This window comes from Hordeum vulgare, chromosome 4H (assembly GCF_904849725.1).
Source record: "Hordeum vulgare subsp. vulgare chromosome 4H, MorexV3_pseudomolecules_assembly, whole genome shotgun sequence".
Taxonomy (NCBI): Eukaryota; Viridiplantae; Streptophyta; class Magnoliopsida; order Poales; family Poaceae; genus Hordeum; species Hordeum vulgare.
The window spans coordinates 413,706,899-413,722,136 of NC_058521.1; the positions used below are offsets into that span (position 1 = coordinate 413,706,899).

Genomic DNA, 15,238 nt, shown 5'->3' on the forward strand with positions numbered 1-15,238 from the left:
CAAAAAGGAGGAAGAAACTTGAAGTTAGGAAAGGCCCCACTACTAGGTCACATTGTAGTGTGTTAGAGTAGGTAATACCTGATTTCATTCCTTCAGCAGATGAAGAAGATGATTGGTTGTTGTTTGAGGATGATGATGATGGACATGAGCCACCCTCATTTGTGCTACCTAAAGGGAGGAAGAGTAGGGCCAAGAAAAGGAAACCAAGGATGTGGTACAATGACAAACTTGAGCATCCACATCAGCAGTTATGTCTGTACATGTGCTTTAAGAGTCAACATCAATTCAGAGAAGCTTTGTTGAGCTTGCACATCACATAGGTTAGATACTTTAGGTATCACAGAAACTCAGACCAAAGGATCATTGCTTGTTGTAAGCAAGATCATTGCCAGTTTTGCATTGTTGCTGAAGTTATCAAAGGGGAGAAGACCTTTGCTATTAAGAAAATGAGGCTGGAGCACACTTGCCCTACCAACACAGAGAACTCAAGGATTAGTGCAAAGTGGCTTGCAAAGACCTATGAGTCATTGTTCAGGTCTGATCCCAGCACTAGCATAAACACTTTGATGGATAACTGTAGGGAGAATTATGGTGTTGATGTGGGAAGGCACATGGCCTATAGGGCCAAAAACCTTGCTGTATAAGCTGTGCTAGGAGAGCACAAGAAGCAGTATCCTAGACTTAGGGATTATGCTCACACCATCATGGATACAAACCCTGGTAGTAGAGTTGTAGTCACAACAGTTACTTCTAAACCTACTACAAAAATACCACATCCACCACCAAGGTTTCATGCTATGTTCTTCTGCATCAATGGAGCAAGGGAGGGATTTCTGAATGGATGCGGACCATTCATTGGTTAGTCATTCTTTTATTGTGCATCAGTAATTTTAATTGTTTAGCAATGCTTTATAGACTTAAATTGTTCTTTGCTTTCCATGAACAGGTGTTGATGGATGCTTCATTAAGCTGACAACTGGTGCTTAAATCCTTGATGCCACTGGAAGAGATGGCAATAACAATATTTTCCCACTTGCATTTGCTATAGTTGGACAAGAAGACGCAGCTAACTGGTGTTGGTTTCTGCACCAATTGAAGATATGTCTAGGAGGTGAAATTGGGAAATTTGGTCCTTATACTATCATGTCTGATAGACAGAAGGTATGTGCTTTGCAACTGAATCAAATTTAGCATTTCTATTAAGTTCTGCATTTGTAGTTGTATAATAGCTAAGTTTAGGATGCTATGTGATCAGGGGCTGCTAAATGCAGTAAATCAAGTATTCCCAAACTGCCATCAAAGATTTTGCCTTAGACACCTCTATGCAAATTTCCATAATGCTCGTTTTAGGGGGGGAGATCTTAAGAAATGCATGGATAATGCCACCTATGCTTACAACCAACACAAGTTTAACATTGCCATGAATGATCTCAAAAATGAGAGTGAGGAAGCTTGGAAGTGGCTGACTGGAATACCTAAGCACACATGGGCTAGGCATGCTTTTGACACTAACTGCAAGACAGACTTGGTTGTTGACAACCTGTCTGAGGTGTTCAACAATTATATCCTAGACTTTAGGGAAAACCTATTAGGACTATGATTGATGGTATTAAGGACAAGAAGATGGTGAGGTGGCATAGGAATAGAGAGAAAGGAAAGGCAGCTCTGTGGGAGATTACAACACATTATGCTGAGAAGCTAGAGGTGTAAAAGGAAAGAGGTAGATACTGCAAACCTATCCAAGCTGGTGTTAATTTATGGCAAGTGAGTAGTGGGCAGCAAACACATGCTGTAAACTTGAAACTGCATACATGTGGCTGCAAAAAGTGGGACCTGTCTGGCATACCTTGCAACCATGCAATATCAGAAATTAACAAGGCAAAAATATTTCCAGAGGAATATATGTCCAAATTCTTTAAAAAACCTTTCTACCTTGCTTCTTATGAGCCAATGATATATCATGTTCCTGGTGAACATGATTGGACAAGGATAAGTGGACCAGACATAGAGCCACCCACATTTCATGTGAAGAGGGGAAGAAAGAAAGAGAAGAGAATAAAGGGAAAATTTGAGGTTCCAAAACCAAAGGACAGTTCAAGAATGGCCACTATAACATGCAGCAACTGTGGGCTCCAAGGCCATAGGTACACCAACTGCGGACAACAGTTGAGAGCAGAGTTGGCTCTGAGGAAAAACAAGCATGTGGTAAGCACATTTTCTCATAATGTGCTTTCCAAGTATTTTCTTTTGTGTTTATTTGCTTTGCAACTATTATGTTCATGTGTTCAATCCATTATTACAGGCTAGAACTGGAACATCACAGCCTCCAACTGCAAGATCACAACCTGCAGCTGCAAGACCAAGGAGGGAAGCAAGATCACACCATCCCCCTGCAAGATCTACCAGAAGATCAACAACTAGTGACAGTGTTCATAGGCCTTTCACTACCCCAAGATTTGCTGCTGTAGGTTCATCATCTGTTGATGCAGGTTCATCATCTGCTCCTGCCCCAAGATTTATTGCTGGAGCTTCATCATCATCTCCTGGAGGTTCATCAGCTGCTCCTACACCAAGAAACCATTCTGGCTGGATGGCATTTTTACTGCTAGTGGTAACCATGATTAATGATGTGTATTCAAAGTATTTTCTGGTTGTATGACCAGTGCTAAGTGATGTGTGATAAGTGATAAGTACTAAGTTCTATGATGTGTATTAAGTGAATTTGTTGGTTGTACTACCAGTAGTAAGTGATGTGTGATAAGTGATAAGTACTAAGTGATAAGTATTAAGTGAATTTGCTGGTTCTATGATAAGTACTAATTTCTTGGTGAGCTGATGATCAAGTTATATGATGTGTGATGTGATGGTCATGATCTGATCTATTTATGTGTTCATCATCTGTTTATAGCAACAGGTTAGGAAACTAAAAGCTCTCTTTAGCTAGCAGATTTCACATAATACAACAAATGGTCATGGTTCTTATTTCTCAAATGGTGTCATATCTACTCTCTGATGTGCTTGATGGTCATGGTTCTTATTGCTCTCTGATGGTCATGGTTCTTAAGATATACCCATCTGTCAATGCAACAGGTGCTTCATTGTCATGGACACATAAACACATACCCATCTATCAATGCAACAAATAAGAAGTCACTTAAGCATAGCACAACATACTTGGGTTGAACAAAGATCAAGTCACTTAAGCATACATAATTCAGAGATTCTTGCATTACAACATTGGTACAAAAGGGCAACACACCAACCATAGCATAGTAGAGTTACAAACATAGCATAGTGGAGTTCATCATGCATTAAAGAACAAGTTTTCACAAAAGGGCACCACATCAACCATAGCATAGTGGACTTCATCTTCATCTGATCGGCTCATCCATCCAAAATGTCTCTGATCATCTTCAACTTCTCTTGGTTCTTCTCCAATGCCTTCAACTGATCAGTAATCTGGAGCTTTAGCTCATCCTCGCGTTTAATCAGATTCTCAATTCCTTTCTTCAGACCATCAATGTGAAGGTTGAGCACCACAATGTCATCATTAGGTTTTTCCTTAGATTTTGACAGTTTATCAACCCGAACCTTTAAATTGTAGTTCTCTTCACTTAGCTTCTCCTTCTCCTTCAAATGATTTGCCTTCTGGGTCCTAATGACCCTGCCTTGAGCTTCTGCAAGGTTCATAAGCACTGAATACTTCCCTTTAACTTCCATTATCTCTGCCTCTTTCTTCTCAATCTCAGACTTCATGACACACACAACAGAACTAGAGCTCTCTGCACCATGGGCATTCACCTTTATATAGCTTAAATCCATGACTCTCTCCTCCTGGGCATTGAGGAGTTGATTCACATCTTCTACTAGTTTCTCATAGTTTGCATCAAGATTTCTTTTCTCCTATGGGAGGTGGTGAATTTTCAGTGAATTCTCCAAATTATCATCCCTCCTACCACTCTTGCTGTCTTCCAACATTTCCCAAAGTTTCAACAATGCATTTTGCATTGTGGGAGGCCACTCTTGGTCTACCCACCCAACAAAACCACAGTTTTGAGGTGGTTGTTATTGGAAATATGCCCTAGAGGCAATAATAAAATGGTTATTATCATATTTTCTTGTTCATGATAATCGTCTATTGTTCATGCTATAATTGTATTAATAGGAAACAGTAATACATGTGTGAATAAATAGATCCCAATGTGTCCCTAGCAAGCCTCTAGTTGGCTAGCTCGTTGATCAATAGATGATCATGGTTTCCTGATCATGTACATTAGATGTCATTGATAACGGGATCACATCATTGGGAGAATGATGTGATGGACAAGACCCAACCCTAAGCATAGCACTAGATCGTCTTGTTCGTATGCTAAATCTTTTCTAATGTCACATGTCTTTTCCTTCGACCGTGAGATTGTGCAACTCCCGGATACCGTAGGAGTGCTTTGGGTGTATCAAACGTCACAACGTAACTGGGTGACTATAAAGGTGCACTACGGGTATCTCCGAAAGTGTTTGTTGGGTTGGTACGAATCGAGATCGGGATTTGTCACTCCATGTGACGGAGAGGTATCTCTGGGCCCACTAGGTAGAACATCATCATGAGCTCAATGTGACTAAGGAGTTAGTCACAGGATGACGTGCTACGAAACGAGTAAAGAGACTTACCGTTAATGAGATTGAACAAGGTATGGGTGTACCGACGATCGAATCTCAGGCAAGTTCTATATCGACAGACAAAGGGAATTGTATACGGGATTGATTGAATCCTTGACATCGCGGTTCATCCTATGAGATCATCGTGGAACATGTGGGAGCCACCATGGGTATCCAGATCCCGCTGATGGTTATTGGCCGAAGAGTGTCTCGGTCATGTCTGCATGCCTCCCGGACCCGTAGGGTCTACACACTTAAGGTTCGATGACACTAGGGTTATAGGGAATTTCTACACGAGGTTACAGAAGGTTGTTCGGAGTCCCGGATGAGATCCCGGACGTCACGAGGAGCTCCGGAATGGTCCGGAGGTAAAGATTGATATATAGGGTGGATGGGTTTGGACGCCGTAAATGTTTTGGGCACCACCGGCAAAGTGTCGGGACCACCGAAAGGGTTCCGGGGGCCCACCAGGAGGGGCCACCAGCCCCAGGAGGCTACATGGTCCAAGTGTGAGAGGGAACCAGCCCCTGGGTGGGCTGGTGCGCCTCCCACACACAGCCAAAGGCACCTAGAGAGGGAAAGGGGGGAAACTCTAAGTCAGGTGGGCCTAAGGCCCACCAGGGGTGCGCCACCCCCCCTCTCCCCCTCCTGGCCACCACCCCCTCTCCCATCTAGGGCTCCCCCCCTTTAGGGTGGGAAACCCTAAAGGGCGCGCCACCCTCCCTTCCCCCTATGTATAGCGGGTTTTTTGGCCTTTGAGAACACGGTTTTCCATCTCTCTCGGCGTAGCCCTGTCTCTCTTCTTCCTCCTCTCCCACGGTGCTTGGCGAAGGCCTGCCGGGAGACATCGTCTCTCCATCAACACCACACCGTCGTGCTGCCGGAGATATTCCCCAACCTCTCCCTCCTCCTTGCTGGATCAAGGTGCACGAGAGGTCACCGGGTTGCACGTGTGTTGAACGCGGAGGTGTCGTGATTCGGCACTAGATTGGAATCACACCGTGATCCGAATAGCCGCGAGTACGACTCCATCAACCGCGTTCTAGCAACGCTTCCGCTTAGCGATCTTCAAAGGTATGAAGATCCACTCACCCCTCTCTCGTTGCTGGTCTCTTCATAGGAAGATCTGAATATGGCGTAGGAAAATTTTAAATTTATGCTACGTTACCCTACATCTGCAATACAAAAAACACATATTATATTATTCCATAAAGAACACCAATAAAATAATTGCAAAAGTACTGACCACTACTTCCATGAACGGGTAAGAAAATCACAGCAATTGTAACTAAGCTGCATCTTTAGCAGTCCATCAATACCAACACTTCTAACTACTTGTAGAAAAATAACAGCAATTACAAAAGTACTGACCACTACTTCCACTACTTGTAAAAAATACCAGCACTTCCAACTAAGCCAGAATCTTTGAGCTAAGCTCCATGTTTAGAATCAATAAAAAAATACCAGCAATTGTAGAAGTACTGATCACTACTTCCACTACTTGTAAAAAAATATCAGCACTTTCAACTAAGCCAGAATCTTTGAGCTAAGCTCCATCTTTAGTATTAAACAATCTAAGAGCACTTGCCCATTTGTAATAAACAATGACACTGCTTGGATCAGGAACAATGATAGTCTGCATCGAACTAAGCTGACAGGGATCTAAAGAACCAACCAAAAACAATTAACTATGTAGTCTTCTATATTGAATAAACAGGGATCTAAACAGGAATTAGCTAATCTAACTAAACATCAACAATTAGCTAATCTAACTAAGCTGCATCTAGAAAATTGCAGGGAACCAGCAGATAGAAAAAACAGAAGCAACTTCATGCATCTTACCGGCTGAGCACACACTAAAAACCTCATGCCTGTCTCAAATCCTTCGAATGCTACGTGACGCTCAGGCGGCAGCCCATGCTCCAAGCAAACATCCAGGACAGAATTCTCGATGCCCATGTAGTCTTCGTCGTCGATGCTAGTAGGGATCTAAAAAAGAACCAAAAAACAGAGATAAATCCCTAATGTGAAGAAACCGGAACCCTAAACCTAACCCTAGCTCTACAAATTACCCGATGCATCATGCCGTCGGAGGAAGAGCTGATGTCCAGGCTCGATAGGTCGTTGCTACTATCATCCTCATAAACCATGGCGTGGCGGAGGTGGTGGCGGCCGACGAGGTTCGGCGACGAGAGGGGCAGAGTGCGAGGAGAGAAGAAGAGGGAAGGAGGCGACTGGCTTGGTCGACCAGGTTGGAGCGAGACACAAAGACTGACCGAACCGGTTCGTGTCGACACTTACATGCGGGCCCGGTACGTCAGATACATGTGTCAGATCGTATTACAACAATTAGGCTATGAGATGGTATTGACACGCATAAAAAAATGACTATTGGTATCGATTCGTTACATGATGTCCAAGTGTGGTAGTGTCCTGCAATTATCTCCAGCTTACGGTATGTACCGGCCGGGTTTCTATACCAAGGCAATTTAATTTACTTGCGCTTAATTTATTCGTGTGTGAGATCTCCCGCCAAATATGTTGCGCGCGTCAGATGGCCGGGGTTTCCCTGTCATGTGGACGTGTCACGCCTCGCCTGCTCATAAGATCACATTTCCACATCGAAGCAGGCAGGATATTAACTGCCATCGACATTAGCCAGAGGTCGCGAAACTTCAATCGGTGGTTGTGCCGTCGCTCCTTTTGTTTGCCCCCCTCGTGTTTCCAGCGGCCGCAACCAAAAACAGTAAGGTGGGGGGGTGCCAGCATCTTAATTCGAAATTAGTAGTACGTGGCCATGTACAGTATCAGGCCGTGAAGAAAGTTGTCATGCCAAACACAGCTCGTGTCTTGTAATTTATCTCTGCACGTAACACATACCGGTGACCAGAAAGCCCACGGAGAATGGTAGAATATTGTTCCCACGCCAAACAGGTGGGTTTTGTTTTCTCAAACAGCAGGCCCAAACTGGTGCGGATATACTCCCCTCGTGTAAAAGTATTATATTCCCTACAACGGCATATACTACGTGCAAAGTTGTATATGCATAGTTAAAGATTATCACGATAGCAAAAATGACCAGTGACCAAGATTATCGTTCAAATCAGCTGGCCATTCCAGTTGGTCCGCTATTAAAACCTCTTAAGAAAATTATATTTAAAAACGGAAGAAGTATTACAGTTAATTTTGTATACGGGGGCGAATTCGCAAGGCTTGAAGATTCATATAGCATGTAGCAGTACTAGAGAGTAGAGAAGAGAGTTGCGCTGCATAGCTCTGATAAGAGCACAACCTTATCCACGTACCCTGGTCTGATTCTGGTCTCTGGTGCACACAACGTTCTTCATGGAGTATGTTGAAAATACCACTAGTGCTAGCAGGATCTTTTTTCTTTTTCGAGTAGAATCGAAAAGCAGCAGTAGAACGAAGGGGACGAAAAGGATAGGCCATGCACATGCAGTGCAGTGCAGGTGCAGGTGCAGCCCTTGGGAACTGAAAGAGGTGGCAAGGCAGCGTCGGCAATCAAACTTACGTACGCCAGCAGCGGCTGCTCTGCTCGCATCCATCCCGATCCCATGTCCTTTTCTCGTGGTGGTGCTCCTCCTGCCCAGGCCCAGCTAGCTATGCGAGTACGTACGTGTCAGTGTCACCCCCCCACCTCCTCCCTCCCTCCCTCCCTCCTTATTTATCCCTCTTCCTCCTCTGCATCCACAGCAACAGCATCCTCTTCCTCCTCAGACCAACCCTCGCTAGCTCCTAGCTGCATCTGCTGCCAAGCTCCACCTGCTGTCTGCTACCTCGTCGGGTTGAAGGTAAGGCCCCTGAATCTGTTCCCTACCGTGCCGGTGTGAGAATTTTGCATTTTCTTGTGCTACTCGGGGACCTACATACAGCTCTGATCTGGAATTTCCGGCTCATTATCACCACTCATTTCTCTTTCTGCTCTTCATTTGAGCAGCACACACACTTTTTTAAGCTAGGATTATCTACCTTGCTCCAGAAAGTACATGTCTGTAAACTGCTTTCTGGAAAACTCCATCTTAGGTGACTGTGTCGGGTAGGATCATTCATAGGTTACCAACTGGAGATTCTTCCTGTACTGTGTGACCTCCATGTACTTTTCATGATTTTTTCGCCTTTCGGCCGCAGGCACATGTCCCTGGTTTAGCTTGGGATGATGCATCTTATTCTCATGGTCTTCGCCACCTTTTTTTTTTGTAGATACTCCGTATGTCTTTGCCACCTTTTATATTAGTAAAGTCAAAGTGGGTTGAGTGTTTTGGACTAGTCTGGTCATTTTATATTGATGAAGATGATCAGGTGTTGTTTAGTGTTCCTGGATCCTGAGATCTTTAGGATCTACGCTACTTCTACTGTTTTTCCTTTTATCCCTTTTGGGAAAAGATGGTAAAGGCTGCCTCATGATAAAATATGGCACAAGCCAAATTCATAGTGTCCAAAGCCTGATTTGATTGCGCAACTGCAGGTCGTCCAAGAGCATTTTGAAGGTTGACAGTAACCTTCGGTTGTGGGAAGATGTATCGGGCCAAGAGAGCCGCATTGTCACCAAAGGTGAAGCGCCGTGTCGGCAAGTATGAGCTCGGCCGCACCATCGGGGAAGGGACATTTGCAAAGGTCAGGTTCGCAAAGAACACTGAAACTATGGAGCCTGTTGCTATCAAAATCCTCGACAAGGAGAAGGTTCAGAAGCTCAGATTGGTTGAACAGGTCATTATCACACAGTTTCCTCATATTCCTGTTATCTGAACATATCATATACTCCCTCCGTTTCTAAATATAAGTCTTTTAAGACATTTCACTAGGGGTCTACATACGAAGCAAAATGAATGAATCTATACTTTAAAACATGTCTATATACATTCGTACATAGTCCGTTAGTGAAATCTCTAGAAAGACTTATATTTAGGAACGGAGGGAGTAATAGATCAGACCAGACCATAAGATGCACGTGGTAACAATTTAAAGTTCAGTCAACCATATCATCTTTCATGAATACCACTACTCCCTCCGTTCACTTTTGTAAGACGTTTTAGACATTTAAGACAACACCTAAAACAATTCAATTTCATCTGTCTTAAACGTCTTACAAAAGTGAACAGAGGGAGTAGTATTTTTTTTTACCACAGCCAGCAAAAGGATTATGTTTCTTACCTTTTTGCTGAGATGCACAGTTGCAATCTTTCTTCATTATTACTCCCTCCGTCCCAAAATAAGTGTCTTAAGCTTAGTACAATTTTATACTAGAGCTAGTATAAAGTTGAGACATTTATTTTAGGACAAAGGGAGTATAATCTGTACACCTTTATATCAAGGAGCTAACTGGAGAAACCATTTCTAGCTTCCCTGGATGTTGCCGTGCCAGCATGGGGGCATAGGAAGGTGTGACTTCAGTTAAGAATGATTCCGTATCTACACATTTGCATTACATAGCGATCTTACCCACATACTGATCTTCCAATTGAAGTCATATATCACCAACCTCAGAATGTTCTCCTAATATCTTGTGCAGTTTCTAATTGATGTCTGAACTTTGTGCAAATTGAACACATATGTGTCCCTTGTTGCCTTTGCTGTACTTTGGTGCTCTTCCAAGTTCCAAGTTCTAACCATACAGTCCTCAAACAAGGACTTCTGTTAGCCACAAAAAACATTGTCAAAACTGAAACATATTATTTCATACATGTGCTCATATAGTGAGATTTGATATCTGTATCCTAATACCATCCTCAACTCAATGCAGATTAGGCGCGAAATTTGCACTATGAAGTTAATAAAGCATCCTAATGTTGTCCGACTGCACGAGGTAAAGTCCCAAAATCAATGGAAGATTCAAGATTTATTGCCATACTTTAGTACATTTGTGTTTATTCATGGCTGCGGTCTTAGTACCTTTTTGCTAATATTTGCTTTTCATCTCAGGTGATGGGAAGTAAAGCAAGAATTTTCATTGTTCTGGAATACATTACTGGAGGGGAACTCTTTGATACCATTGTAAGTGCCAATATGCCATCCATCCATCTGCAATTGGTGCTGTTGTATTGTCGGTTAGATTTTCATTCATGTTACACGATCATCTGTTTAATCTGTTTACTTGCTGTTATACACAGTATACCAATGGAAGGTTGAAAGAAGAGGAAGCACGCAAATACTTCCAACAACTGATAAATGCCGTTGATTATTGCCACAGTAGGGGTGTGTATCACAGAGATTTGAAGGTAAAAACCTTATCTTCTGGGTCATGTGTTCTTCTATGGTTAACTATACACATACAAGTACATGAAAGTGACAAAAATATGTTAAACCTGCATTTGCAGTTAGAAAATTTGTTGCTTGATGCTGCTGGAAACCTCAAAGTGTCCGACTTCGGTTTAAGTGCTTTAACTGAGCAAGTCAAGGTATTTTTAAGATATACTCTTACTTTGGGTAAAAAATTCGAGCTAGTCACATCATTGCCTTGTGTTGATTCTCACTGTTACTGAAATTCTTCGACTCTACAGGCTGACGGTTTGCTGCACACAACATGCGGAACTCCGAACTATGTTGCTCCTGAGGTAATTTTGTTTTGCTTGTCATAGTAAGATCATGTGTCCAATCCACTAGAAGCCTAGAACTATTGTCTAACTTCGATTTCTCCGCAGGTGATTGAGGATAGAGGTTATGATGGCGCAGCTGCAGATATCTGGTCTTGCGGGGTAATCCTTTTTATTCTGCTTGCCGGGTTTTTACCTTTCGAGGATGAAAACATCATCGCTCTTTATAAAAAGGTAATACCAATACTGCCCAAAGATACAAAAATTTGTAAGAACATCTGAGATGATATTATTGCTTATAATTTCTTCTTACTCCCTCATGGAATAACAGATCTCAGAGGCTCAGTTCACGTGCCCCTCTTGGTTTTCTACTGGAGCTAAGAAGTTGATTTCCAGAATTCTGGACCCTAATCCTTCAACTGTAAGTGGGATACAGCTTTTGAATATGGCTGTTGAAATCACTAAGAATAATCCTTTCAAAAGAGAATCAGACTTATGAGCAGTACTACAAATGAAACACCAGTACTCCTTAATTCGACTTGTACCAATGTACCATTACTTTCTCAGTACTGGAAAAAAGTTATCCAATCCCAACTCATCTGTCCTGTTTTTGTTGTTGAATGTTGAACAGCGTATGACCATTCCTCAGATACTGGAGGATCCTTGGTTCAAAAAGGGATTCAAGCCACCTGTTTTTGATGATAAGTATGAAACTAGTTTCGATGATGTCTATGCTGCATTTGGAGACTCAGAGGTGAGGCAGTTGACCTGACATGGTTAAAATGCTTACACTTGTGGTTGGAATAAGTGATTAACTATATGTATCTATTAATAATTTACTAGGACCAACATGTGAAAGAGGAGACTGAACATAAGCCAACCTCAATGAATGCATTTGAACTGATTTCGCTGAATCAGGGACTGAATCTGGACAATTTATTCGAGGCAAAGGAGGTAAGAACTGCAAATTCTGAAATATTTCTGCTGCAGATAGCCATTATATGTCTGTCTTATTAGGTTTGACTTCCCATATTCTATTGTCTGTTTGTTGCCTATGATTTCCTTTAGAAACAACCTTCTTATCTGTACGAATTATGTGGCAGGAGCATAAAAGAGAGACAAGATTCACCTCGCAATGCCCTCCAAAAGAAATCATCAGCAAGATTGCTGAAGCTGCAAGGCCACTTGGATTTGACATTCAGAAGAAAAACTACAAGGTATTCATATTGCTTATTGTCTACATGTCCATACATCTTATGTTACAATTAAATTATTTGTATATATGTTGAACATAATCGAAGTTTGCAGGAAATTGAACTAGTTTTGATTTTGTTATTTCCAGATGCGGATGGAGAACCCGAAAGCAGGTAGAAAAGGCAATCTCAATGTTGCAACTGAGGCAAGTGAAAACACCACACAAACAAACTATTTCGAACACTAAAGAAGGATTACCCATTCATATTTTTTTTATGTGGCAACCATTCAGGTGTTTCAAGTAGCTCCATCCCTACATGTGGTTGAGCTGAAAAAGGCGAAGGGGGATACTCTGGAATTTCAAATGGTACGTACTAATCATGAGCGGTGCTGCCATAGCATCCTTTTCCATCCAAATTATCTGCGAATTTAGAATTGATACTCGCAATAGCAAAGCACTGCTAATTAAACGAACAACTTTGGACAAAGTCTAACACTAATAAAATAGGCCCATCTGAGGTCTGCTGCAAACATCGTATAACTCTTGATTACCTCTGAATACTTAAAAAAAAAGTAAAGCTGACGTATAAATAATTATTGTATTGGAATTAATCTCTTCTAGATAATCTGTAGTAACCACATACCTATAATTGCATAGCATTTCGGATCCATGGCATTGTTTGCACAACCAAGTAACAAGAGTTTATTCTACTGTGAAACAGTTCTACAGATCTCTCTCGACCCAGCTCAAGGACGTAGTTTGGAAGTGCGGCGGCGAGGTAGAAGATAACAGCACCGCGGCATGAAGCACATTTTGAGACTCACCGACCGATCGGCGCTGGTTTTCCATGTACATAGTTCCTTGATATGTGGGATGGGGCATGGAGGGTGCGGAATGGATTGTGCAGACCAAGTTCTTTTGTTCGTTCGTTTGTTGATGATGATGATCGAATAGGCTCCGATGAAACAGCGGGCGCGCAGCCTGCTGTGGAAGAGCCTATCTATGGCTTCGTTAGTTTGCTTATCATATTCATGGTCCAGAGGCGAAAGGCCGTATTGTTCTAAGATTGTATTGGTAGGAGGGTACATTGAACAGTGCAATGTGTTGAACTTTGTTTGTGCTGTAGTACTTGTAGCATTGTAGTAGCTATAGCCGGGGAGATGACTCTAAATAAATAAAATGCTGATCCTTGCCGGCGATGCTGCGTGTGTGAAGGTAGGAAGCTCGTGCAATCCTAACTGACCAGTGAAAATGAAACCGATGTGTTCTTCAAACTGCGAACAGAAAAATGTAGTCGGACCAGCGACGAACTCTCACATTTGCCGGCAAAGATGAAAGCCTAGCGAGTTGTGAGCCGCGTCCGCCGATGTTGCCATGTCTCCATCTGCTCCCGCCCACGCCCGCCGGTTGACTGGCTTCCTTAGCTTTTTTTGACTCGCTCTCTCGCGCCACGGCAGCGATCCCGGTTACGGCGGCGCTGGCACATCCCGACCCGGTCTTGACCGGACGCGCCAGACGGCTTTGACTCGCCGGCGCCCGCATCTGGGCGGGCTTAACTCGCTGCCAAATTACCCAAAAAGGCTTTCGTTCCGTTTTATATATAAAACAACGATCCAAACAACCTGACACCACATACATTCAAGGCAGATACAAGGGGTTGATAATGAGCAACACCAAAACCCAACAACCCAGAAAACTTTAAAACGGTGCTTTCAAGAAAGAAACGACATCGGAGAGCCGCCACCGCTCGATCCACTGAATCGAGGTTTTCACCCAGAGTATGGCGAAGGACGCAGGGCTATCGCGATGGAGCCTTTAGAAAGGAAACGGCGCATGAACGCCCCCGCCATCGTCTGGTCCGAACCAGACGAGGTTTTGACCTCGACCACTACCCTCCACCTCCGCCCGTGGTACGACACGGCAGGAGATCGCTGGCCGCACCACCACCGTAGATCGTCGAAGGCCCACCCCCATGCCACCCATGCGGCCATGGCAACGAGCCTGTCAACACCCGAGCCGCGAGCTCCGCCCACGAGCCAGGAGCTCCCATCACCAGGGCCGTCGCCCCGCTTCGAGATAATCCGGAGACCATCAAAGGTGCTGACTTTGGGCCGACCGGCGGGAACCAAGCATCAATGGAACTGCCGGTGGCCCTCCCTCCCCGCAACATCGATCTGCAGCCAGGAGGCCAGGCCTGGAAGAGGGGAAGGGGAGCGAAGCTCGTCCGAACCGGCGCCCTTGCGCCAGTGACGAGCAGTCAGTCTACCCATCCCTCCAACAGCCTCCCCTGCATCGTCTGTGACGCCCTACCACGGCCTCCGGCCAGATACATGTGAGAAGGGGAAGCCACCTGTCCGTTGTTGGCTTCGACACCCCTACACGCGAGCGCCCCGGGTCATCCCACCATTCATTGGGTCCAGGCCAGAGCCGTCATAGCTCGAGTCAAGGGAGATGCGCCGTCACTCTTGAGAGTTGAGTTTCTCCTCTTGTTTCTCATTGTCACAGATGTCGATGACCTCCTCGTCAACCGCCCGCTCCGCCTCCACTAGCTAAGGGTGTCGGATGCGGTGGTCCGTCATGTACTTCTCATCGGCTGCCTCTGCCTTGAGGCGCTCCCTCCCCTCCTGATGACATGCAAGTACAAAAAGTTGTTGTACCACTTTCATGATAAGTAAGTGTCGAATCCATAGAAAACTGATGAAAAGGCATTATAAAACCCGTGACTATAGTTTCTTACGCACCCAAACCGTAGATTTAAATTAACTTATTTTAGTGAGTCCCTAGGAAGGAAAATAAAAGGATAATGTGTACTAAACTACAAAAGAGAAATAAAAAA

General features: G+C 43.8%; 1 protein-coding gene across 2 annotated transcripts; it reads left to right on the plus strand.

Moving 5' to 3' along the window:
- Positions 1–8,359: 8,359 nt before the first annotated feature.
- Positions 8,360–13,601, plus strand: LOC123448779 (CBL-interacting protein kinase 31). Of its 2 annotated transcripts, XM_045125782.1 has the most exons (15): positions 8,360–8,468; positions 9,143–9,384; positions 10,418–10,480; positions 10,597–10,668; positions 10,785–10,892; positions 10,992–11,072; positions 11,175–11,228; positions 11,316–11,441; positions 11,539–11,628; positions 11,839–11,961; positions 12,051–12,161; positions 12,311–12,424; positions 12,550–12,606; positions 12,694–12,768; positions 13,124–13,601. In XM_045125782.1, the coding sequence occupies exons 2-15, from the start codon at positions 9,193–9,195 to the stop codon at positions 13,205–13,207; spliced, it is 1,350 nt and encodes a 449-aa protein (XP_044981717.1). In that variant the 5' UTR covers positions 8,360–8,468; positions 9,143–9,192; the 3' UTR covers positions 13,208–13,601. The 2 variants fall into 2 exon arrangements, with proteins under 2 accessions (XP_044981717.1, XP_044981718.1); XM_045125783.1 differs by lacking the exons at positions 8,360–8,468; positions 9,143–9,384 and adding an exon at positions 10,032–10,056.
- Positions 13,602–15,238: the final 1,637 nt, after the last annotated feature.

What these genes read in the sequence shown, in the direction of transcription:
- LOC123448779 (XM_045125782.1), top strand. Translation starts at nt 9,193, where the DNA reads ATGTATCGGGCCAAGAGAGCCGCATTGTCACCAAAGGTGAAGCGCCGT. An exon ending in CGAACTATGTTGCTCCTGAG is followed by an intron (nt 11,229 to 11,315) that starts GTAATTTTGTTT and finishes ATTTCTCCGCAG; the next exon opens with GTGATTGAGGATAGAGGTTA. An exon ending in ATCTCAATGTTGCAACTGAG is followed by an intron (nt 12,607 to 12,693) that starts GCAAGTGAAAAC and finishes GCAACCATTCAG; the next exon opens with GTGTTTCAAGTAGCTCCATC.